Consider the following 23,642-nt stretch of genomic DNA (forward strand, 5'->3'; position numbering starts at 1 on the left):
ACTCCTCTCCCCCTCTCTTTGCATTAAAAAAAATCATTACCTGTGCCCGTAAGAGTAACCCAAAACAATGCTTTTTCTTTGGAGTTCATCAGAGTGTTATTTCTGTGGCTGACAGAAAGTCAATACAGACAGATGGGCAAGATAGTTTTCTTCTAGTACTTACCCAGATCCCTTAATAAATAAATACTGCCATCACATTTTTTTTTTTTGAGGCAGAATATCACTCTAGCCCAGGCTGGCCTCAAACTCATGGTGATCCTCCTATTTCAGCTTCCCAGTGTATCACATCTTTTTTAAAAAATTATTTTTAAAAATTTTTATTAACATTTTCCATGATTATAAAAAATATCCCATGGTAATACCCTTCCTCCCCTCCCCCATGTATCACATCTTTTTATAAGGCAAAGTGAAAAACAAAACAACTAGGTATATACTATCTTGGGCTTTAAAAAAAAAGACTGGGTCCATTATTTAGCCTAGGCTGGGTTCCAACTCACAATCCTGATTCCACCCATCCTGGGCATTTTATAGTGAGGTAATTAGGGGGCCAAATACCATACCATCACCCCTGAAGCTTCTTTTCTAGCTCTGTGACCCTGAGTATACTGTTTTTAAGCTCTGCTGATTCAGTAGGCTCTTAAGACATCTTCAGTTCCAGGCCATGAAGGGTAGATGATACTGATGTCAGAGTTTCCTCTGCACAGGACAATCTACCTTCCCATTGAAATGACTTTCTGAATCACTCTACAGCCACTTCAATAATGTGCTGGAAATCTGCAGAGTGATCATCAGCTAGGACTTAGAACTTCCCAAAGCTCCCTCACTGATTATTCTAATGCAGTGGTAGCCACTGCAGCAAAAATTCATGACTGAGGGCTGGAGAGATGGCTTAGCGGTTAAGCGCTCGCCTGTGAAGCCTAAGGACCCCGGTTCGAGGCTCGGTTCCCCAGGTCCCACGTTAGCCAGATGCACAAGGGGGCGCACGCGTCTGGAGTTCGTTTGCAGAGGCTGGAAGCCCTGGCGCGCCCATTCTCTCTCTCTCCCTCTATCTGTCTTTCTCTCTATGTCTGTCGCTCTCAAATAAATAAATAAATAATGAACCAAAAAAATTAAAAAAAAAAAATTCATGACTGAGCCATGGGGCTCAGGAACCAGAAAGGCCACTCCTGCAGGCTCCTCAGAGCTGCCTGACTCCTTGGCACCACCTTAGGAGCTCAACATGTCTGTCTTATTCACCGCATGTTTGCAGGCTTCCATGTGCTGTCAGAAAAGAACAGAGTCTTTGGACCTGTGTTTATGGTGCTTCCTCTGAATGCATATTTCTTCTTGTGTGTGAACCTTCCTTTCAGGGTAAAGAGGTCCTCAAGACAGCCACCAAGTTTGTGCTCCTTTCCGTGTCATCTTAAAGACAGGTGTTATTAAAGGTTTTTTTTTGTTTTTGTTTTTTTTGAGGCAGGGTCTCACTCTAGCAGAGGCTAACCTGAAACTCACTCTGTAGCTCTAGGCTGATCTCAAACTCACAATGATCCTCCTACCTAAGCCTTAGTGCTGCGACCAAAGGTGTGTGCCACAATGCCTGGTATGGTAGTTTGAATGTAATAGAGTGAATAGATAGCCCCATAGACTCAGGTGTTTATTTAAAATTGAGCTTGCAACTTTAGCCCCTAGCAGGCAGATCCCTGCTAGAGGGGGCATATCACTGGGGGGCAAATCCTGGGGTCCAGCGGTATGGCATGTTTGGAGGCAGATCTGAATTCTAGTCCAAAAGTATGGAGAGTACAGTTTGAATTCTGGTGGTTTGTACTTGCTGGTGTTGGTGTTTGCTTGCTGTAGTTGTTTCTCTCTGTTTGGATGTATGGAAGTAAACAGCTTCTTCCACCATTAATGGAAATTTCCCTGGATTTTGAAAGCCTGAAATAAACCCCTTTCTCCCATAATCTGTGTCTGTTTGGATGTTAGTCCCAGCAATGAGAAGCTGACAACAACAGTTAACTTGGTACTAGGAGAGTGGAGTAGTTACTGCCATATGACCACGTGGATTTTGGAACTTGGAGGAATGTGGATGGACTTGGTACTTCAGAAGACTTACACAGCAGTAAGCCACATTTTATGGGTTATTTTGATGAGAGTTTGAGACTGCTAAATGCAGAGAATTCTGTTTGGAGGCTTGGCTTATGAACTTTCAAAGGGGTAGAAGAGACAGCAGAGAACTTTGTTGGACTGAGGTACTTTCATTAGGGCTGGCTGTATTCTTTTGTCCAAGTCCTGAGAATTTGATCAAGGTTGAATTTAACAGTAATGAACTGAACTGGGGAGATGGTGTAGTAGTTAAGGCATATGCTTGCAAAGCCAAAGGACTCAGGTTTAATTCCCCAGTACCCATGTAAGCCAGATGCACAGGTGACACATTCATCTAGAGTTAATTTGCAGTAGTAGGAAGCCCTGGTGTGCCTATTCTCTATCTATCTATTATCTATCCATCATATCTGCCTCTTTAATCTCTAAGAAATATGTTAATAATTCTTTTTTAAAAAAGTAATGAACTGGTATGCTTGGTGGAAGGTATAGAACTGGAAGATACAGGATTTAATTTTGGAAAAATTCAAGCTAGTTTAGTAAATGGCACAGAGAATGGTTTTAGGTTACTAAAGCTGTGATTGTTAAACAGATTATCGCCATTAAGGATGGGCCAACTGCTTTGCATTGGGACAATGGAAATTCACCCAGGAAAGGCTCAACGAATAGGAATGTAAATTCTTTTGAAAGAAGATGACTTAAAGGAATAATCCTGCTCTTAAAGCCAAGAACTGTTTTCTGCTGGGTGTGGTGATGCAAGCCTTTAATCCCAGCACTTGGGAGCTGAAGTAGGAGGATCACTGTGAGTTTGAGGCCAGTCTGAGACTAATTTCAGATCAGCCCATGTTAGAAAAAGTCCCTACCTCAGAAAAAAAGAAAAAGAATTACTTTTTCCTTAGAGTAATACATTTGGCTGTGTCACTGTATACCTGCTAATGGTTTTGAAAGCATGAAAAATGCAGAGAAGTGGGTCATGAAATGCATATGGTTCCAGCCAAAATGTAGCATTGTGAAGCAAGGTGATGTCCCTGTATTGAAAGACAGAAAGTATGTGGTTTACAGTTAGACTTGAACTACAGATGTCTGATGTTTACCCGATGTTTACTGATTTCACATTAGTCTAGTCTTTCCTTGTTTTTTATGCAATGGAAATGTTTACTTTTTGCCATTATGTGTTGGAATTGTGTAACTTGTTTTGATTTTACAGGACTTAAGAGTTATGACACAGTCTTGAATCTCAGATGAGATTTAGGACTTTGGAACAGTCTTCAAGTTGGTAAAGGTTATGGGAACCTTTGAAGTTGGACTAAATGCGTTTTGCATTGTGAAATGGTCATGAGTCTATGGGGGCTAGGGCTAGAATGTGTTAGTTTGAATGTAACTGTTTAAATCTATGACTCCATAGATTCAGGTATTTTATTAAGATTGAACTTACAGCTTCAGCCCCTAGCATGCAGATCTCTGTTAGAGAAGGGGAATGTCACTAGTGGCAGATTTTGGGGTCCAGTCCTAAGGTGTGTTTGGGGGTGGATCTTAATTCTAGCCTGAAGATGTGGAGAGCACAGTTTGAATTCTGGTGGTTCATGCTCACTGGTGTTGGTGTTTGCTTGCTTCTCTCTGCTTGGATCTATGGAAGGAAATAGCTTCTTCCACCATTAATAGAATTTTCCCTGGATTTTATAAGCCTAAAATAAACACCTTCCTCCCATAATCTGTGTCTGGTTGGATGTTTGTCCCACAATGTGCAGCTGACTACACCACCTGGTTAAAACAGTTGCTTTTAAAGGTTTTTAAATGTTGCTCGAATCCAAACATGATGTCCCTGTAGGGGAAGGAAATAAGTGCTGATCTTCTTGTGCCTCTGATCATGTACAGTGTGAATTCTATATGAGGCCAGGTCACATGAGCCTGATTATGATTGGAAAAAGGTAAGAAAGACTTTCACAGCCAAGGACCTAAACTAGGCCCTGGGAGAACCTGCATCAAAATGTTTGATGTTTGGCGCCTGGAAGCATGGGGATAGTCTGATTGTGCCATTGCTGATCGTTAGGAAGTGGAACCAGGTCTCCTCTCTCCAAGGTCCTGGAATTTGAGGTTTTGTTGAGTTTCTGATCTTAAAACATGGAAGAAATATGCCATGAGTGGGTGGCGTGTGCCTTTAGTTCCAGCTCTCAGGAGGTTGAGATAGGAGAATCTTAGTGAGTTCGAGCCCAGCCTGGGGCTTACAGAGTGGGTTCTAGATCAGCCTGGGATAAAGTGAGACCCTGCTCCAAAAACTCAAACAGCAATAAAACCTGTGGAATAAATAAACAAATAAAATCTGTGAATGATCCATGTAGGGCCCTGTTGTCTCTCAGAGAATAAGCTGCAAAATCGTTTTTACATTTCCCTATTATATCTACACACCTGACTTCTCTGTACTCACACAAAATCTTGGTACCGTTTAACTTAACCTCTATTCCTCCCTCACCCCATGCCCTCAGCCCAGAGCTTTGTGCATGCTAGTCAAGGCTTCCTCATCACCTTCAACATGATGTCAATGGTACTGAGGCGTTCTGACCTTTTCTTTCAGTTCCTCTCACACCAAAGTTTGTACCTCGAGTGCTTTGACATGCTTTGTGGACATCCAGCAATCAGCTGGCTAAGATGGATTTCCCCATCCATTCCCAAACAACATCCTGCGAGGCTCTTACCAGCTCCTCTGTGCAGTGACTTCTCCTTTCTGGGGCCAGGAGGTCGCAAGGCTTTCTCTGGCTCTACAGGGCCAGCATCGGGGCCCGCGGGTGGGTACGGGAGGGTAAAGCTCTGCAGAAGTGGCTTCCTGGGCAGGGGCGGCTTGGCGCTGGGCTGCTCAGGAGACCTGGCCTTCCCCTTGCCTTGGCCGTTGGGCGACTTGGTGCCTCGGGGCCCGGGGGCAGCTCCGAGGTGCCGCTGCTCCTCCTTAGGGAGCAGGGTCAGGCCCCCTCTCTCCAGCCGCATCTCGGCGCTGTATCTCTTGAGCCCCTTTGCTTCCGGGGCAGCGCCGTCTCTGAACTTGGCGGAGAGGGAGGTGGAGCGCAGTTTGACCGGGAAGGCGCCTCGCTCCCCGCTCGGGGCTGCCTCCTGAGCCGCCCCGGGCTCTCCAGCGCCCAGAGCGGGCGCCGCATCCTGGGGACTGCGGCCGGGTCCGGCCACGACGTCCCCGGGGTCGGCGTCTGCCGGCTTCGGCTTTGGGGGGTCGAGTTTCCGCGGCGGGGGCTCGGGCGGCCCCGGGAGGTCGTCGAGCGCCGCCTCGCTCCGCCAGGCCGGGCCGCTCCTCAGCAGCGCGCGGGAGGCGCCGGCGCGGGCGCGCGCGCGGCACGAGCTCACCGAGAACTTCCGGGCGCCCCGCGGCTCGCTCCTGCGCCCCGGCGCCGCCCTCTCGGGCCCCGCGGGCAGGGGCCGCTCCGGGGCCGTCGCCTCGTCCTGGGCGCGCGCGCGGGGCTCCCCGGGAGGCGACTCCGCGGGCGCGGGCGCGGGGGGCCCCGTGGGGGCTGCTGCGTCCACGGCCGGACCCTTGTGCTTCAGGCAGCTCTTGGGCCCCGGAGGGCTCCGGGCCAGGGCCTGGGTGGATTCCGTCCCTGCTGCCTCTGGGCTGCTGGCCACCGTGGTCACCGCGGTGGGCGCCGCCTCCTCCTGGACCCTTTGGTCCTGTCCATCCGGACCAGAAGGTGCCTCTACCTGTAAGGTGGTGGCAATGACAGTCCCAAGAGGTGTCGTGTCCGCTTCGGAAGGCGTCGTGTCCCCTTTGGGAAGAGTGGTGCTCCCCTCGGGGGCTGTGGTGTCCTCGGGAGGTGTTGTGTCCTCCAGAAGTGCGCCGTCGCCCTCGGGAGGCCCTGAATCCCCTTGGGAAGGTGGAGTGGCCCCCTCGGAAGGAGCTGCACTCTCCTCAGTGACGTGGGTAGATAATGGGGTTTCTGCATCTCCAGAAGCGCAAACCATCTCCTCAGCCGTGTCCTCCACTGGGGGACTCGGGCCTACAGCGGGCAGCTCTTCCTTCTGGATTTCTCTGTGGGGACTGGGGTGTGGGGAACCTTCTGGCAAAGATGGAGCCTCCCCGCAGGGGGCTGGGACGACCATGGTCTCAATGACCTCAGGGGTGGCAGGGTGGCTTGAGGCCTCATCTGCGGGGGAGCTTCCTTCCTCCATGCTGGCACTGAGCGCTGGGCTGTGCTGTAGGCGGGCACGTCTGGCACGAGCCCCTCCAGGGGCCAGCAAGGTGGCCAGCCCTCCAGGCTCAGGTTGTCTGTCTAACATCAACTCCTGCTGCCCAGAACTGGGGCTCTCTTCTGCTCTGACTTGTGGCAGTGATTTCTCTTCATAGTCTTCCTCTTCTAGGGTCCATGTCAGATCGCACAGGGATTCAGACTGGGCCCTCTAGGGAAATAAAGGCAAGAGACACCATCACTACAATGAATAGTAGGCAGCCAATGAAAAAAACCTGTTTTTCTCAAGGCTTAATATGGTTTAGAGAGCACAGTGTCTCCGTAAAGCTTAACACTCCCTTACTGCTTCACTTGGAAGCTTAAATCATAAATTCAGCAGAGTGGGGACAGTTATGCCATCAAAATAAATGTCACTCCTGTGTCCAAGCCACAAAACAAGTGGGTGCTGATCTGTAGTGAACCAGAGAGACTGGGACCAATCTGGGGCAATTGTGCTCTGCTTTTTAAATATATTATGCATTTATTTATTTGCAAGCAGAGAGTGACAGAGAGACGAGAGACAGACACACACACATAGAATGAATGTGCCAGGGTCTCCAGTGACTGCGAACAAACTCCAGACTCATGTGCCATCTTAAGCACCTGGCTTGATTTACATGGGTACTAAGGAATTGAACCTGGGTCCTTAGGGTTCCCAGGCAAACTATTTAACTGCTGAGCCATCTCTCCAACCTTGTGCTCTATTCTTACTTCATTTAATTCTCAATTCATCTCATCTCAGTGAGAAAGGGATGACCATTGGCCAAGGCTTGGAGGTATGGAAACCTTAGTCAGTGGTGGCTAACAGGTAGCGCAAGTGAACAGATGGTACTTCTGACCCTGTGTGGCCTCTGTTGCAGTCAGGACTGCATTGCTGACAAAAATCACCCAGCCAAGAGCAGCTTGTGGGAAAAAGAGGTTTATTTTGGCTTACACGCTTGAGGGGAAGCTCCGTGACAGCAGGGGAAATCGATGGCATGAGCAGACGGTGGATATCACCACCTGGCCAAAAACAGGTGGACAACAGGAACAGGAGAGTGTGCTAAATACTGGCATGGAGAAACTGGCTATAACACCCATAAGCCCACCCCCAACAATACACCACCTCTAGGAGGCTTTAATTTTCAATTGACATCAGCTGGGGAGACTAGCGTCCAGAATACCTAAGTTTATGGGGGACACCCGAATCAAACTACTACATTCTGCCTCTGGCCCCCATAAACTGATAACCATCCATGACGTAAAATGCAATGCATTCAGTCCAACTTTAAAAGTCCCTATAGTTTTTGTCAATCCTAATGATGTTCAAACATCCCCATAATCCAAGCCATAAAACCAAAAAAATCCCCCCCAAACCCATGATGGCACAAAATAAACACTCATACTGTAAAAGATGGCACTGGACATAGCTAAGGAATATTCAACCAACACAAGATTTAAACAGGGCAAAAATCAAACTCTGTAGTTCCAAGTCCAACAACTCTAGTCAGTGAAAAGTCTCCAAGTCCAATAATTCTAACCAGCAACAAGTCTCTGGAGTTCCAATTCCACCCCTCCAGCTAGGCTACTCACAGTCCTGGAAAACTTCATCTGGGGCCAGCTGCTCTCCTTGGCATGGTCCCGGCATCTCCACTGGGTCTCTACTGCAATCCACAGTTCATCCTCACAGCACCATTGGGTCTCCATGCAGGCATCCAGCAAACCTGCGTCACACTGCCCATCGCCATTTCCAAAACACAAGACCACATTGCAAATTCAATGACCCTCTCTTTCCTGCATTTCTTGTAATCCACAATACCAGGTGGGATGCCAATTTGTTAATCTGGGAGGAATAAAGCAGACTTTGAAGAACAGGACACTCCTTGAGCACTCAGACCTCTTCAAAAGAGTCTACATTCTTCCTGTTGCCCCAATGCAGATCAGATCAGCTGGCCCAATCTCAAAGGTTGTAATCTCTCAATTGCAGCTGAATGAGCAGCAGTTCACCCAAAGATTTTGTTTTTTCCTGCGCCATATCCCTCTGCTCACACCAGTTCATTTCTACGCAAAGCAGCCCTGCACAACTTCTCAGGACATGGGCATAAGAGCAAGCTTCTCATACAAACTGCTAGCCCAGTCCAAGTAAAGCTCTTTCTCACCCTCATAAACCAAGCCTCAGAGTCCATAGTTCTTACTGCATTCAGGTCTTTCAACTCTGACCAGAACAGTCCATCAAGCTGTACTTACAGCACTGCAAGGCATCTCTTAGGCTAAGGTTTCAAATCCTTCCACATTCCTCTTGAAAATCAGCTCCAAAAGGCCAAAGCCACACAGGTGTCTGGCAGCAAATCTCGGTACCAACTTTACCGTTGTAGTCAGGTTCATATTGCTGGCAGAAATCACCCAACCAAGAGCAGCTTGTGGGAAAAAGAGGTTTATTTTGACTTACAGGCTTGAGGGAAAGCTCCACGATAGCAGGGGAAAACGATGGCATGAGCAGAGGGTGGACATCACCCCTAGCCCACATAAGGTGGACAACAGGAAAGGAGAGCGTGTCAAACATTGGCATGGGGAAACTGGCTATAACACCCATAAGCCTGCCCCCAACAATATACCGCCTCCAGGAGGCTTTAATTTCCAATTGACATCAGCTGGGAACACTAGCATTCAGAACACATAAATTTATGGGGGACACCTGAATCAAACCACCATAGCCTCTAAGCCAATTTTCTACATCACCACTCTCCAGAATGCTCCCCCATAGCAAAGCCAGAGGTTTTCTTAAAAGGTCAAATTATATTATGTCCAATGTGGTCAATTGCTAACTGTGGCTTATAGAATAAAATCTAAATAGTTCAGCTAAATTTAAAGTCTTACATTCTTTGGTTTCTCCAACTCTCTACTCAGGTCAAAATGGGACTCCACCACTGGATCAGATGCTGGGGCTGAGAACTGCCTCCTACTTTGTACTTCTAGGACATTCTACCAACTCCCCTAAGGGCTGTTTCAAACTTTACCTTCTCTAGGCAACCTTGCTGAGCATATGATTCTCCCTTCTCTGGCTTTCTGAAGCACTTGACACCCTTACATGGTCTGTGAAAAGCCTCTGGCATTCAGAGTCTTGTCTAGCTTCCTCTCTTTCACAGTCAATTCTTCCTCTCAGGAAAAAAAAAAAAGGTGATAAATGTAGGCGCAGGTTATTCAAACATAATATATGAGAATAACCTAAAAGTTGTGATACTGAGGTTGGTTCTTTTAAAATGTTCATGACGGGGCTGGAGAGATGGCTTAGCGGTTAAGCGCTTGCCTGTGAAGCCTAAGGACCCCGGTTCGAGGCTCGGTTCCCCAGGTCCCACGTTAGCCAGATGCACAAGGGGGCGCACGCATCTGGAGTTCGTTTGCAGAGGCTGGAAGCCCTGGCGCGCCCATTCTCTCTCTCTCTCTCTCTCCCTCTATCTGTCTTTCTCTCTGTGTCTGTCACTCTCAAATAAATAAATAAAATTATAAAAAAAAATTAAAAAAAATGTTCATGACATCAGACCTTGGGAATCACTCAGGCTGTTGGATTAACAGTGTTTAGTCCTTCTATTTTCTAAAGTGGAATATGGACACCCAGGCATGTTAGATTTTGTTGTTTTATTTTTATTTTTTTGTGGGGGGAATCCGTCACCCCCAGGCAGTTATTTTAGCATTTTCTAGCTGGTATTTGCTTGCTAAGAGATCACAGGAAGACTGGGCTAATTTTTGCCAAAATGTACAATCCTCTTATCTTAGATTTCAAAAAATGTTGCGAGCACGTGCATGCTCATACACAGAAAGTACAAAGAACTTTCCCAAGCTGCAGGTTCTTCATTCTGCCACACGACTGGCCTTTTGCTGCTACAGAAAATGATTGTTGTTGTGGGCTCTTTAGGGTGTGGGTCATGGCTTGAAACCATCAGTCACAGAATTCAGGCCAATACAGCAGAACACTGGGGAGCAGTGTGGACAGGACTCCTCCTGGCCAAGCCATTGGTGGTAACTATGGAGGGACAGGGCAGGATGAAGGTGGGTATGAAGTACAGTCTCCAAAGGGTGGACTCAGATACTGAGTAGAGTCCTTGAGGGGAGAAAAACTGCCTGGTCCAGGTTCTGTGAGTCGCTACAGGAGCTTAGGGCCTCGCACTGCCAGAGAGTACATTATGTCCACCAACTCCATAGCTTGACATCTCCTCCTCAGGGTCCTCACAATGGTTTATCACCCTGGAAACACCCCAAGGAAGAAGCAATGAGGGAGCTTCGTGCTCAGCCTGTACAAGATGAAGATTCTATTGTGGCCAGCAGCTCGTTTGGCTCATCTTGCTAGAAAGATAGCTCCATGGTTCAGTATGCTCTCAACTTGGGGCAGAGGACACTGCCAACCAATGAACAGACAGGGGCATCAGTCAGTCTCTGAGCTTCCAGTCATGCATTTGCAGCTCATCCAGCCAGCAGACCCAAGCTAGCCATCCGATCACAATGCTTGTATTAAATAGAGTTGACAATATTCTCTATTACTGGCACTGCCTGGCTTGGGCTGAGGACCAAGTGGTATATTGAGCTGTGGGTATAAATGTTTATGGACATTCCCCTTCCACTGCATCTAGAGTCACCCTCAGATTGTGGTTCAGTGTGGCAGGGTAAAACATTGAGGTAATAACTAGCAACCGTCCTCCCCTACCTTTGCTGGGTAGGGGCAGATAGGCTTAGTTACATGTACTCAAGCTTTTCAATTTCACACAAATTTGTAGTAAATATCAGTCTTGATAGCAAAGGTTTTACTATTCAAGATGGAGGATACAAACACACACACACATACACATGTATTTTTATTATTATTTCCCCCTTTTTGTTCTAGAACTCCAAAAAGATTTATATTCTCAATGTCACTGACTACAGTTTACACCCTGTAGGCACCATTGAGAATGTATGGACAGGCAAGGACAGCAGAAGACAGGAAGGGAGTGGAGTAGATGCTTGGGGTGGGAGAGGGAATGAAGGATAGAGAATTAGGCTTCAGTTATTATAAGGGATCAAAAGAGAGGAGAAAGTAGGACCTCACTGTCCAGTGGAATCCAAAGTGCCCTGTGGTGTGAAGGCAGCAGAGAGGCAGCATGAAGATCTTTCCCAGCCCTGACTAGTATGGTTGCATCTGGAAATACTCCAATCCCTTGCCTAAGATGGGCCAGGGCACAAGGAAGGCCCATGGGAAGTGACCTCAGTACGAAAGGATAGAGGGAGCTGTGGATACCAATGGACAGATGCCTCCAACATAGTTCCAACAGTCAATGCGGGGGGGGGGGGGGAGATTGCTGACCAACTGTGAAAAGATGGACACCTCTGAGAACTTGGGATAGCCATGCCTATTCCCTACCAAACAGGGAAGGGGAAAAGGAAGAGAAGAAATACAGAAATAATATAGTTTAAACCAATAAACGACTATGTTTACATGTTTCCCCAGACTGACAAATCTGATTTTCTGTTTTAAGAATAAAGTCAAGTTCAAAACTAAAGAAAAAGGGCTGCAGTTCTGCCTACAGGGCAGTGAGAGGGAGCATTACATTCTACTTGGAGTATGTGTCACCAAATGCTGGCCAGACTGTGGCTATGGCTAGTTATCTATGCTCCCTGTCAGAGCAAAGGACATCTCAACAGGCGGCAGACACAGGCTCGTGCTCAGCAGGGGCTGGCCCTGGCCCTGTGTCTCCACTCCACATAAGCACAGGTAAGCCTGGAGTTTTGATCACACTCAAGTCCCCACAGCATGCAGGCTACCACAGCACACTGCCCTGGTCCCTAGGTAGCACACTGTATGATGGTAACCCACCTGTGTCTTTCTCAGACATTAATTCCTGCAAAAGCCAGTCCTGGGGATCTGAGTTTACAAAGCACTGCCCTCATGCCCCCCAAAAAACTCACTCTCTTCAGAGAGCTTCTGAAACCTGAGTGTGGCTGGCTCACTGTCTCTAGCTGAGGCAATTTGTCCTGACATCTTTTTTATTTATTTATTTATTTATTTATTTATTTATTTATTTATTTGAGAGCGACAGACACAGAGAGAAAGACAGATAGAGGGACAGAGAGAGAATGGACGCGCCAGGGCTTCCAGCCTCTGCAAACGAACTCCAGACGCGTGCGCCCCCTTGTGCATCTGGCTAACGTGGGACCTGGGGAACCGAGCCTTGAACCGGGGTCCTTAGGCTTTACAGGCAAGCGCTCAACCGCTAAGCCATCTCTCCAGCCCTGTCCTGACATCTTTATCAACACCCATGATCACGTCTGGATGGGAGTTGAAGGAGGAAGTTAGTTTATAAGTCTTTCTCAGGATTTGTCATTCTCTGTGGCCAGGCTAGTCCCTCGGCCTGTCCCTTAACTTCTCCAGGGATGAAGCATCTAAGACCCGTCAGGCTAGGAGGGGTTCAGGGTCAGTGGTGGCTTAGCATAGTACACAGCAAATTGCTGATAAGTGTTTGTGGAATGAACAAATGAATGTGAGGATGAATGTGAGAGTGGGATAGCTTCTACCAGGGAGAGACACGTGATGTATGCTGAAAAAGATGAGCATGTCTAGCTTTCATGGTGTGGTCCCATCCACTGTGGGGGGGGGGGTGCTCAGAAGGGTGTGAGAGAGTGCAGTGGGTGGGAGAGATGTGGAGCAGGGGATGAGGGTTTCCATGCCTACTAGCCCCACCCGCATGCAGAGGAGGAAGGGCAATTACCGAAGACAGACGCCTCATTTTACTTGACCGCTGGTTGCGGGGCTTCACCAGGAGCTTGTGCTTAGCTGCAGAGTTGTCCAGGCAGGACGAGAATTCCGGAGGGTGGCTGAAGTCAGCCACAGGTGCCAGGCTGCTGTCCAAGGTCTGAGAGGAGACAGTGGCATTGCTTGTGTGGTCTGGAGATTGTGGCCGGGATGAGGACACTAAAGAGATCTTCATGGGACAAGGAGCAAATACATCAAGCATTAATTTTGTAACAAGAGATGGGCACAGTAGACCCATCTACTCTCTTTTTGCTATGCTCTCATGCCATCTCTGGGCTCTACCCGCTGAGGAATACCTTCAGTTGGCTCTTGACAGGAACACTCTAGGATACTTCTTTAGAGTCCATAGCCACAGTTGCAAACTGTTAGGCCAAACTCAAGGCCATGCAAAGAGCTGTGGCCAGGCTCCCTTATCATGAAGATTGTTCTCCCCTCCCCACAACTGCTTTCACCATGAAACAGACTAGCCTAGTGTCTCCAAGAGCAGAAACACCGGCTTCTCTTTCTGGAAACCAAGTCTGTGGTCCAAAGGTAGGGCTTCAGGGGTCTGGGGCACTGGCAGTGCCAAGCCCTCTGCCCAGCGTTCCATCACTGATGCCTTCTTTGTTCATTCTGAAAGGCCTTATTCATCCTTATGAAGAAGTCTGGTTTTACGTGACCATCTGGTGAGTTACAGAGATATTACTAGCTCACACCTCAGTGGGGAGGAGATCACAGTCAGCAAAAAGCAAATGTATTGCCAAGGAGGAAGAGGGCTTGGGCAGGCATGTGGAAGAATGAGGGTGACACCCTAAGGCACCTGCCTGCCAAACATGGGGGGCCCCTTCATGGAGTGCAGCCTCAGTGGACTGTTCTGCAACAATGTGTGCCAGTGAAGCACTGAGCACCAAAAGCACATGCAGCCCCAGGCAGGGCAGGGCACAGAGGGAGAGTCTGGCATGAGCTGCACTTTGAGAACAACCTTGACATCTTCAAATAAACCTTACAAGCATACATTCCAATTTGAGCACAGTCCTCAGCATTAGTGTCAGGTTTCCACTTTAACTCAAGCACCTAATTTCACTCACCACAGAGTGATGGAGAATGGCTCCCTGAAACCAGTTTCTTTAGGAAAGAGGTAGCAAACAAGATGCCAATGCTGTCTCCTGATTTCAAGATCCCAGTGCCATGGGTGTGTCTTGCCTAGGTTCTTTTCCTTAACCCTGGAGCCTTGCACAGAGCAGGTCCCCAGCAACCTTCGCCAAACCAAATAACATTATTAGAGATAGGCTCAGACTCGGGTCTATATTGCAAAGGAATTGGCCTCAGACAACTTCTTTTCCCTGTTCACCTAAAGGTCCTTTACTATGCAAAGTCTAGTGTTTATACCTATAAGCTGAAAGAAGATAATTACCAAAATGAGGGATAATGATTAGGAAGCAGATATGATCTGTTTTTCTCTCTCAGCTACTGAGGTAGTTATGGGGATAAAGCATTAAAGAAGTTGTAATAATAACCGGGAGGACTCCTGGCCCTGGATCCACCTGCGCCCCAGGCTTTGGCTTCTTCTGATGACTTGGGAAGTCGCCTTAGATTAGACAAGTAATGCCTTCCTCAGTTAATCTTCCTTAAGAGTCACAGGCAGGACATACATATTTCAAAATCATACAGAATCCTTAATTTTGCCCTTGTCTAGAGAAACCATGAATATAAACTTTAAAAATGTTTTTCCCTCACTGCCTGGGACTCATGAGGACAGACGAGATAAACTGCTTTACAAATACAATGACTCCATGGATAAGAACAATTACATCATTGGTGAGAACATGGGCTGTATAAGCCCAACACTGCAAAGGCTCCACAGGGTGGACAGTCCCTGCTGTTCTTCACATGGGTCTCCTTGTATTGATGCTGCCTGGGCAGGTGGTGCTGAGCTCTGTTCCACTCTAGCCCCTAGGTGGGGCGTTGAGGCCAAAGGGTAGCATTTTGGTTAAGTTCCCTGGCCTCTGTCAGTGACTAAGCTCTGGACTGATGTCACAGTAGATCTTGCCAGAGAACTCAACTCTCCTGGCTTCACAACTCTTAGCCCTGTTTCTGCTGTTGTTCTGAAGGTTTCTGGGGTTGCAGAGACTGGAGTTTTGCCTCTTATCAGAGATCAGATTCACAGGGTGATTTCTGGGGAAAGTTGGCTTGCATTTTCATGGGTGGGCAGACAGACATCCAGAAAGCCTTCATGCCTGCTTAGCTTGCTACCTGTCACTCAAATGTCTGTGCTTCTAGATGATTCTGAAAGAGGAGGATTTAAAAGGCTAATCTGTGGCCTTTTGTTGTGAGAAATGTGGCTAAAAGGACCCAGAGGGAACGGCTTGGGGTTCAGAAACTTTTAAGGATGACCATGGGTAATGGTTGATTTCCAGTGTTTGTCCTCAAAAGCAGGAAGGGAGCTGGAGAAATGGCTTAGCGGTTAAGCGCTTGCCTGTGAAGCCTAAGGACCCCAGTTAGAGGCTCGATTCCCCAGGACCCACGTTAGCCAGATGCACAAGGGGGCGCACACGTCTGGAGTTTGTTTGCAGTGGCTGGAGGCCTTGGAGCGCCCATTCTCTATCTATCTGTCTCTTTCTCTCCCTCTCTCTCTGTCACTCTCAAATAAATAAATAAAAATGGACAAAAAATATTTTTAAAAAATCAGGAAGGGACTGATGGCGGTACACAAGGGGACCTCCATCAGATGTGAATTAGGGCTAGCAGGCCACAGCAACAGGTGGAGAGAAGCTCACCAGGCCTGTTGGGAAGAGGAGACAGTGACATATCCAATCTCACTCACTCTTCCCAAAGACCTCTGAAACACAGATTCTAAGATGTGTTCAATCTGTGTAAGATCTAAACAGCAGAGGACCTAGAATATGGGCAGTTAGGTATACTGCTTTTTTAAGTGCTGGATATTGAATTCGGGTCTTGTGCATGCTAGCTAGGCAAGCACTGCAGCACAGAGCCCCACACCCAGCCCTAGACATACCTTTAACTGCAGTCACCAGGTAAAGGTTCATCAATTGTTGACTCATGTAGCAATGAGTTTGAAAATAATTCCACATATTATCTGAAAAACTTGTGCTGCCACAAAATATCACCCTAGTTATGTCAACAACTATTTGTTGCTATTAAAGATGTCATTTTCTTTCACAATAATCTAAGTTTCTCTGTCAAGCATGTGAGGTTGGGGGAGGTGTCACACAGGAGAAAAGTAAACAATTGCATTCTTTTGGGATTTAAGGAGTCATTATACCAAACACCCTGTGTTATGTAAGCACATTCTTAAAGGCACAATTGTTTTTCCTTCAGTCACCTGTGTACAGAAAACTTTCTGAGCCAACATGCAATGATGGCCCAGAGTTTAGTTTCCTATGAAGCTGGCCTACCTAATAACTAATAAAACCTCAGAACTTAAGAAAAACAAAGTAATAGCCATGAGAGTAAAGGACAAGGTCAGAGCTGGCACAGAACGAGGGGCCACCACTTAGCTAACCAGAATTTGTGCATCACGGTGCTAAGCAGGTTTGGAGAGGGCTTGCTCAATGAATAGAGTCAGAAATAGTCTGCCTCCCTCTTGCCTGTCTCACCTACACCAGAGAAGTAGCATTTTGAGAAGGTCAGAGACTCACGGGGCAGGAAGGCACTAAGTAATGAATCCAAAGGCAGCTTCCAACAGGTGTCCTCCTCCACATGGCCTCTTCTGGGAAGAGGACAACAAAACTGTATATGGGAGTATCAAGGTGGTCATGGGTGCAGTATTGACTCCACAGGGTCTGGCAACAGGCCAGGCCTCCTTCTTCATCCTCTAGTCCTTCTTGAGGCTGGACAGCAGGTGTGGGAAGTTCACTGTCCTCAGATTACACTCATGTAATGAGCAGGGATTTATTCACCCTACAGCCAAATTCTGGATAGTAATTCTGTCACCAGTTCCATGGGAGCCCCTGGCCCTGGACTAACTTAAACTTGACCCTATCACAATCCTGATCTGTCACCAGTGATCCTCTCTCTGGGATTCCACAACCACACAAAATGATTAGGTGTTGAAGGGACTTCTGAGCCAAGCTGAAATAGTTACTGAATATAACTCAGAGCAATACGGACTACAAGTCCACAACCTCACCGTGAGCAACCCCTTGGCCAGGCCAGTAGCGAACATGATCCCAGGATGCCTTGAGCAGGTACAGTAAAACATGAACTTTGGCTTTTATTTGTTTTTCAAGTATCAACATAACTTGACTTATGTACATGGAGAAAATGACCATATGTTTTTATCATAGACGTATGAAGGCATTATAAGGATGCAAATGTTCTCACCATAATAAAAAAAAATAGCTCAAATGAGCATGAGTGATTGTGCAAGAGAAGGAGCTAACTGCTCAGGGTCCTCCTCTTGGCATCTGTGGGGAGGGCAATATTTGGGGCCATTTCCTCAATTTGGCTGAGGTCATAAACCCCTCTCTGCTTGTCAACCTTTTTGTGCCTCCCTGCTTACCAGACACAAGTCTCACATTGCCATCCCTAAACCAACAGGTTCTCAGAGTCATGACTTGGACATGGAGCCAAAAGTAAATACTATTAAGCATTTATTGTTCTCTTCTTTGGCCAATACGAGAACAGAGGTAACATCAAGGTATCTCTCGTGTTTTAAGTGGGATTCTGGATCTGGGCATCTGCTCAGACAAGAAAGACAAGGTACACAGCAGATTGTATCAGACCTACTGCACGGCCACGAAAAACATCACCAAAACCACATCTCCTAATCAGACCTGAATTTCTTCTCTAAGAATTAAAATAAATAGCCCAAGAGTAGGTCGTGGCCTCCAGTGACCTGAGTGGCTGCAGGCCTCCCTCACTTGATGTGGGAGGGTGGGGAAGTGGGCACACAGGGGTCCCAGAGTCCTAGCTATGCTTATTGACAGGTGTGGATGGCAATGTTCATTGATGTAGACTCCACTTGCCTTTATGGTTGTGCTGGGACCCACGTCATGTAGCAAGGACATCTCTGGGGGGCTCCGGGGCAGCCCGTCATCCTCAGAGCTCATGCCAGTATCATCTGCTCGCTTGGTGGGAAGGGCCCCGGGAGGTGGTGGCCCCATTTTCACATTGCACTGTATTTTTAACTAGATTGAAATAAAGAACATCTGCTCTTAGTATTTTCACCAGCAATACAGCAACCAATAAACTTTCCTGCTTGACTCTTTCACTCAAGAATTCTCTCAAGAGCCCTTGTGTGGGACGGAGCACTGAGCTGAGCGAGAGCCTGCTGCCAGCTTTCTCACTGCTGCCCCTCTTGCTCATAAGGAAGTAACGTGTAGAGTGAGTTAAAATCCAACGACCAAAGTTCAGTTCTTCAGTGCCCAGTTAAAGCCACATGCACAAGGTGGCACATGTATTTGAAGTTCATTTGCAATGGCTGGAGGCCCTGGCATACCTATTCTCTCTCTCCCTCTCCTCCCAACCCCTCCTGCTTGCAAATAAATAAAAATAAAATCCAGATATAACTAACTTGTATGCCTTAGGAGAATAGCAAAGTGCCTGTGAATCTATTTTTTAAAAAATTGATTTGTCTGTGTGTGTTTGTGTGTATATGGGCACACATGTGCCAGTGTGTGTGTGTATGTGTGTGTGTGTGTGTGTGTGTGTGTGTGTAGGTGTGAGGACCTCTTCAGGATCTTTGTTCTCTTTTCCTTCCTTGAGACAGGGTCTCATTTTGCTGCCAGTCTGGCTGGCCCATGTGCTTCTGGAATCTCCTGGCTCTGCCTCCCATTGCCATAGATGTGTTGGGATTACAGACCCATGAGACACTTTGTGTCCAGCTTTACATGGGTGCTGGGGACTTGAGCTCAGGCCCACAGGCTTGCAAGCAAGTCTTTAACTGTTAAGCCTTCTCTCCAACCTCTGTGAATCTATTTTAAAATATGTCAACCAAGCTGAAATCACTTAGACACTTCCAGATTAACATCTGACATACATGTCATGTGACACTGCCAAGTCAATGCTTACCTGCAAAGCCTTAATCCGGTCACACACATTTTCTTGGGAAAATACTCTCACAGGCCGAGCAGGGTCCTGTCCAGATTCAGGAATGAAAATACTATCGTGTGAAAGGGCCCGGCTGCCCAATGTGCCTCTGGACTCCCTAGGATAAAAGAACCACTATAAGCTTATTAATTCCTCACTGACCCCAGGAGACTCAAAGTAAGAAGGGAGGTGGAGGAGCTGTGGGTCCTACATTAGCTGTACATGGTTTGCAGTCGCCCTGTTTATCCTCACCATTGTCAAATATCACAGGCTACATTTAGGAGCATTCTGCAGAAGGGTGTTTTCCTAAGAGAGCTGAAAATCTTTTTTAAAAAAATATTTTTATTTATTTGAGAGAGAGATACAGAAATAGGCAGGTTGAAAGAGAGAGAGAGAGAGAAAGAGAGAGAGAGAGAGAATGGGAACACCAGGGCCTCCAGCAGCTGCAAAAGAACTACAGACACATGCGCCCCCTTGTGTATCTGACTTAGGTGGGTCCTGAGGGGTCAAACCTGGGTCCTTTGGCTTTGCAGGCAAGCGCCTTAACCACTAAGCCATCTCTGCAGCCCCCTGAAAATCTTTTTTGTTTTCCTAGGTAGGGTTTCGCTCTAGCTCAGGCTGACCTGGAATTCACTATGTAGTCTCAGGGTGGCCTCAAACTCATGGCGATCCTCCTACCTCTGCCTCCTGAGTGCTGGGATTAAAAGCATGCACCACCATGCCCAGCCCCCTGAAAATCTTTTGATTAGTGGAAACCCCAAGGTCTGATTAGGTGGTATAAGGTCCTCAACAAGCCTGCAAATGGAAAGGTTGGCACTGGCTGAGCTCTGCAGAAATCTGTCTTGGATATCCTGAGAGGATGAGATTGTAGACTGTGGGTCAACATGCCACACCTTGGTGAGCTGGAGCTGTGTTTGCACAGCAGCTGAGGGACCCGCTGACAGAAACATGGCCCTAAGATCGTCCACACACACACATATGGCTCACTTGATGGAGAACTGCATATCAGTAAAGGAGCACCTTGTTTTTATGACCTGCATGACCTGGGCTTATGCAGCAGGCTTCATCAATCACCATTCCAGCCCAGAGCCTAGGGATCTGATTTGGAACCAAATGCAGGGGAGATTCATAAAATGTCCTCAGAGGATGTGGGAATTAGTGGTCAGACTTTCCTAGTAGCCTGAATAATAGGTGGAAGGAGATGACTGAGACCAGTGGTGAAGGAAGGAAAGCCACCTTTGCTTCCACAGGACATCTTGTGCATACTAGCCCCACCCTGACCCACCCCCAGCATTCAGATCAAATTGTGTTGGCTAGTGATACTTCCTTTTTTTGTGGTATGAATTTAAGATCTCACACATTCTAGGCAAGCTCTCGACCACAGAGTTATATTCCCAGTACAATGGTGTTTCCTTTTAATTAAAGTTGTTTTTCTTCCTTTAAAAAAATATTTATGGGCTGAAGAGATGGCTTAGCGGTTAAGCGCTTGCCTATGAAGCCTAAGAACCCCAGTTCAAGGCTCAATTCCCCAGGACCCACGTTAGCCAGATGCACAAGGGGGTGCATGTGTCTGGAGTTCGTTTACAGTGGCTGGAGGCCCTGGCGTGCCCATTCTCTCTCCCTCTCTCTGTTGCTCTCAAATAAATAAATAAATAAATAAAAACAAAAAAATTTTAATTTATTTATTTATTGACACAGAAAGAAAATGGGTGAGAATGGGAGCACCAGAGCTTCTTGCCAGTGTAAAGAAACTACAAAGGCATGCATCACTTTGTGCATCTGGCTTTACATGGGTACTGGGGAAACAAACTTGGGCCTGCGGGCTTTGTGAGCAATCACCTTTAAGCACTGAGTCATCTCTCCAGCCTTCAAAGTTTTTTGTTTTTATTTCCTTCCTCTTTCTCTCCATTTCACTCACTCTTTCCTTTTTTGGGATAGGGTCTTGCATAGCCCAAACTGGCCTCAAGCTTGCTGGGTAGCTAAGGACAACATTGAATTTCTGATCCTCCTGCTTTTACCGCCCAGTATGGGGATACAGGTATGTGTCCCATGGCTGGCTCTTTTTTCCTTTTTTTTTGTTTTTTTTTCGAGGTAAGGTTTCACTCTAACCCAGGCTGATCTGGAACTCACTATGTAGTCTCAGGGTGGCCTTGAACTCATGGTTATCCTCCTACCTCTGCCTCCCAAATGCTGGGATTAAAGGCATGAGCCAGCACGCCCAGCTCCCATACTAGGTTTTAATTTAGCTTTTAGCCTACAATAAAAAGGTTGCAAGTGGGAGTCTATGGTTACCAGAAGGAATGCACCAATGTCAGCTCTTAATACAAAGATCACACACACATTTTCCTCTCACAATCAACAGCTTGAGGCCAGCCCCTGTGAACCACACTGCTGTCCAAACATCTCCACCCAGGGATTAAAAAGGAGCATGAAACCTGAGGAGGCCTCTGAAAAGACACAAAAGGCCACATGCACTGTAGCAACATCTATAAAATGGGAAATGACCCACGTGTCCTTCAGTGGGTGTCTAATTAAATAAACAAAAATCTGATGGGGGACTCTGCAGCTGACCAAGTGGGCAAGGAGAACCTGCACTGACATAGGCTGGCTAGATGATACTGAACCAGAACAAAGAGCAGAACAATGTTCATGGTATGTCAGCTGTGTTTGAGGAGAGGGGATGAAGACATGTGTCAATATATGGGAACATGTGTGTGTGCTTGCTAACATTTTATAAAGAAAATCAGCTCAGCAACAAATGCATGATGGTGGTTTCCCTTACACAAAAGGAAAGAACTAGAAACAGTCAAAGGCACATACACTTGCCATTTAATAAATAAAATAAATATATAAGAAACAAAATAATAATAAAAGACAAAAACCAAACAAAAAGAAAAGTAAAGCAATCTACAACTAGAAAACAGAGGCCTAATTTTAGGCCAAGAGTGGTGGCAAAGGAAGTTCTTCAAAGAAGAAATCTAGCTAGTGCAAATAAGATATTTATTTACGTGTGTGTGTGTGTGTGTGTGTGTACACATGCGTGCACTTGCATTTGTGCCATAGCAAGTGTGGGGGTCAGAAGACACACAGATCAGTGTATCCTTAGGGCTGGTCCTCACCGTCTGCCTTATGGCAGGGTCTCTGTTCACTGTTGCATTGGGAAGCTTCCAGGAAATTCTCCTGTCTGTGCCTCCCTTCTAGTCATAAGTGCACCAGGATTGCAAAAGCCTACCACAGCTTCCAGTTTTTACATGGGGTTCATGAATCCAACCTCAGGTACTCACTTGAGTTGCTAGACAGTGCTTTATATACTAATCCATCTCCCCAGCCCATGAATAATAAATGATGGAATTAGAAAAGCCACCATTTTTAATGAAGTAATGAATCATCCCCAGGTGTTACAAGCATCAGGTGATGGCGGGTGGAGGGATCTCAGTGCCACGCTTGGGGTCCAGGAATCAGCCACAGCTCACTAGATGTAAGCCCCCCAGAAAGCACTTGTCTCCTGACACAAGAAGGACAGAAGAACATACCTGCATTATCTTGAACCTAAATCTCATCACACTTCGAGATCAACATGAGTTTACAAGAAATTGAGAAAGTCATATAGAGAAAGCAGGACAAAGGGGTTTGTGTATATGTCTTGTGTGTGTGTGTGTAGATCACATAGATTGAGAGACACCAGACAGACACAGATGTGATAAACAGGTATCGACTTGATTCCACAGGGCCCAACATGGGCTATGCAGCACTAAACACATGAACCACATAGAAGCTAAAGGATGGCTGCCTCCTTGGTGCTGCTCTTGAAAAATATCATTGTTACCTTAGGCTTCATCATGCCCTATCCTTAATCTTTTCCCTTTCTTTTTATTTAAAAAAAAGTTGTTTCGGGTGTGGTGGCACATGCCTTTAATCCCAGCACCTGGGAGGCAGAGGTAGGAGGATCACCGTGAGTCAAGGCCATCCTGAGACTCCATAGTGAATTCCAGGTCAGCCTGGACTAGAGTGAGACCCTACCTCAGGGGAAAAAAAAAAGGTGTGTGTATTGTATGGTGTAGATGTAGAGGTCAGAGGACAATCTCGGGGTTGCTGTCCTCTCCTTCCTCCTTCTTTGAGATAGGGTCTCTTGTTTTTTGCTGCAGGATAGGCCAGCTTTGAGATTCTCCTGGCTGTCTCCCATTGCCGTAGGTATGTTGATGTTACAAATACATGGGTTGCTCTGTGTCAGACTTTATGTGGATGCTAGGGATAGAACTCAGGTGATCAGGCTTGCAGAGCAAGTGCCTGTAACTACTGAGCCATCTCACAGCTCAGACCCTAATCTTCTTCCTTCCCTCCTTTCTTCCCTCCCTCCCACTCCCATCCTCAGATAGGGTCTCATTGGAGCCCAAGCTGGCCTGGAACTTAATCTGTAGTCCTAGGATGTTTTCTAACTCACAGTGATCCTCCTACCTCTGTGTGGTAGGAGTGGCGAGGTTAAAGGTGTGTGCCACCACAGCCAGCTCTAATGTTTTCTTTTTTGGTTGTTTGTTTTTCAAGGCAGGGTCTTG

General features: G+C 46.9%; 1 protein-coding gene across 4 annotated transcripts in view; it reads right to left on the bottom strand.

Annotated features, from left to right (window-relative positions):
• The window catches only part of Cracdl (CRACD like), a 161,212-nt gene that overhangs the window by 13,283 nt on the left and 124,287 nt on the right, over positions 1-23,642 (bottom strand). For all 4 annotated transcript variants that reach the window (XM_045147837.1, XM_045147839.1, XM_045147838.1 and 1 more), the window contains 4 exons: positions 19,072-19,207; positions 18,027-18,188; positions 13,016-13,228; positions 4,770-6,471 (listed from right to left, as the gene is read on the bottom strand). In XM_045147837.1, coding sequence (XP_045003772.1) covers positions 4,770-6,471; positions 13,016-13,228; positions 18,027-18,188; positions 19,072-19,207 — 2,213 coding nt within the window. The remainder of the gene's footprint in view (positions 1-4,769; positions 6,472-13,015; positions 13,229-18,026; positions 18,189-19,071; positions 19,208-23,642) is intronic.

Source organism: Jaculus jaculus, chromosome 4 (assembly GCF_020740685.1).
Source record: "Jaculus jaculus isolate mJacJac1 chromosome 4, mJacJac1.mat.Y.cur, whole genome shotgun sequence".
Lineage (NCBI taxonomy): Eukaryota > Metazoa > Chordata > Mammalia > Rodentia > Dipodidae > Jaculus > Jaculus jaculus.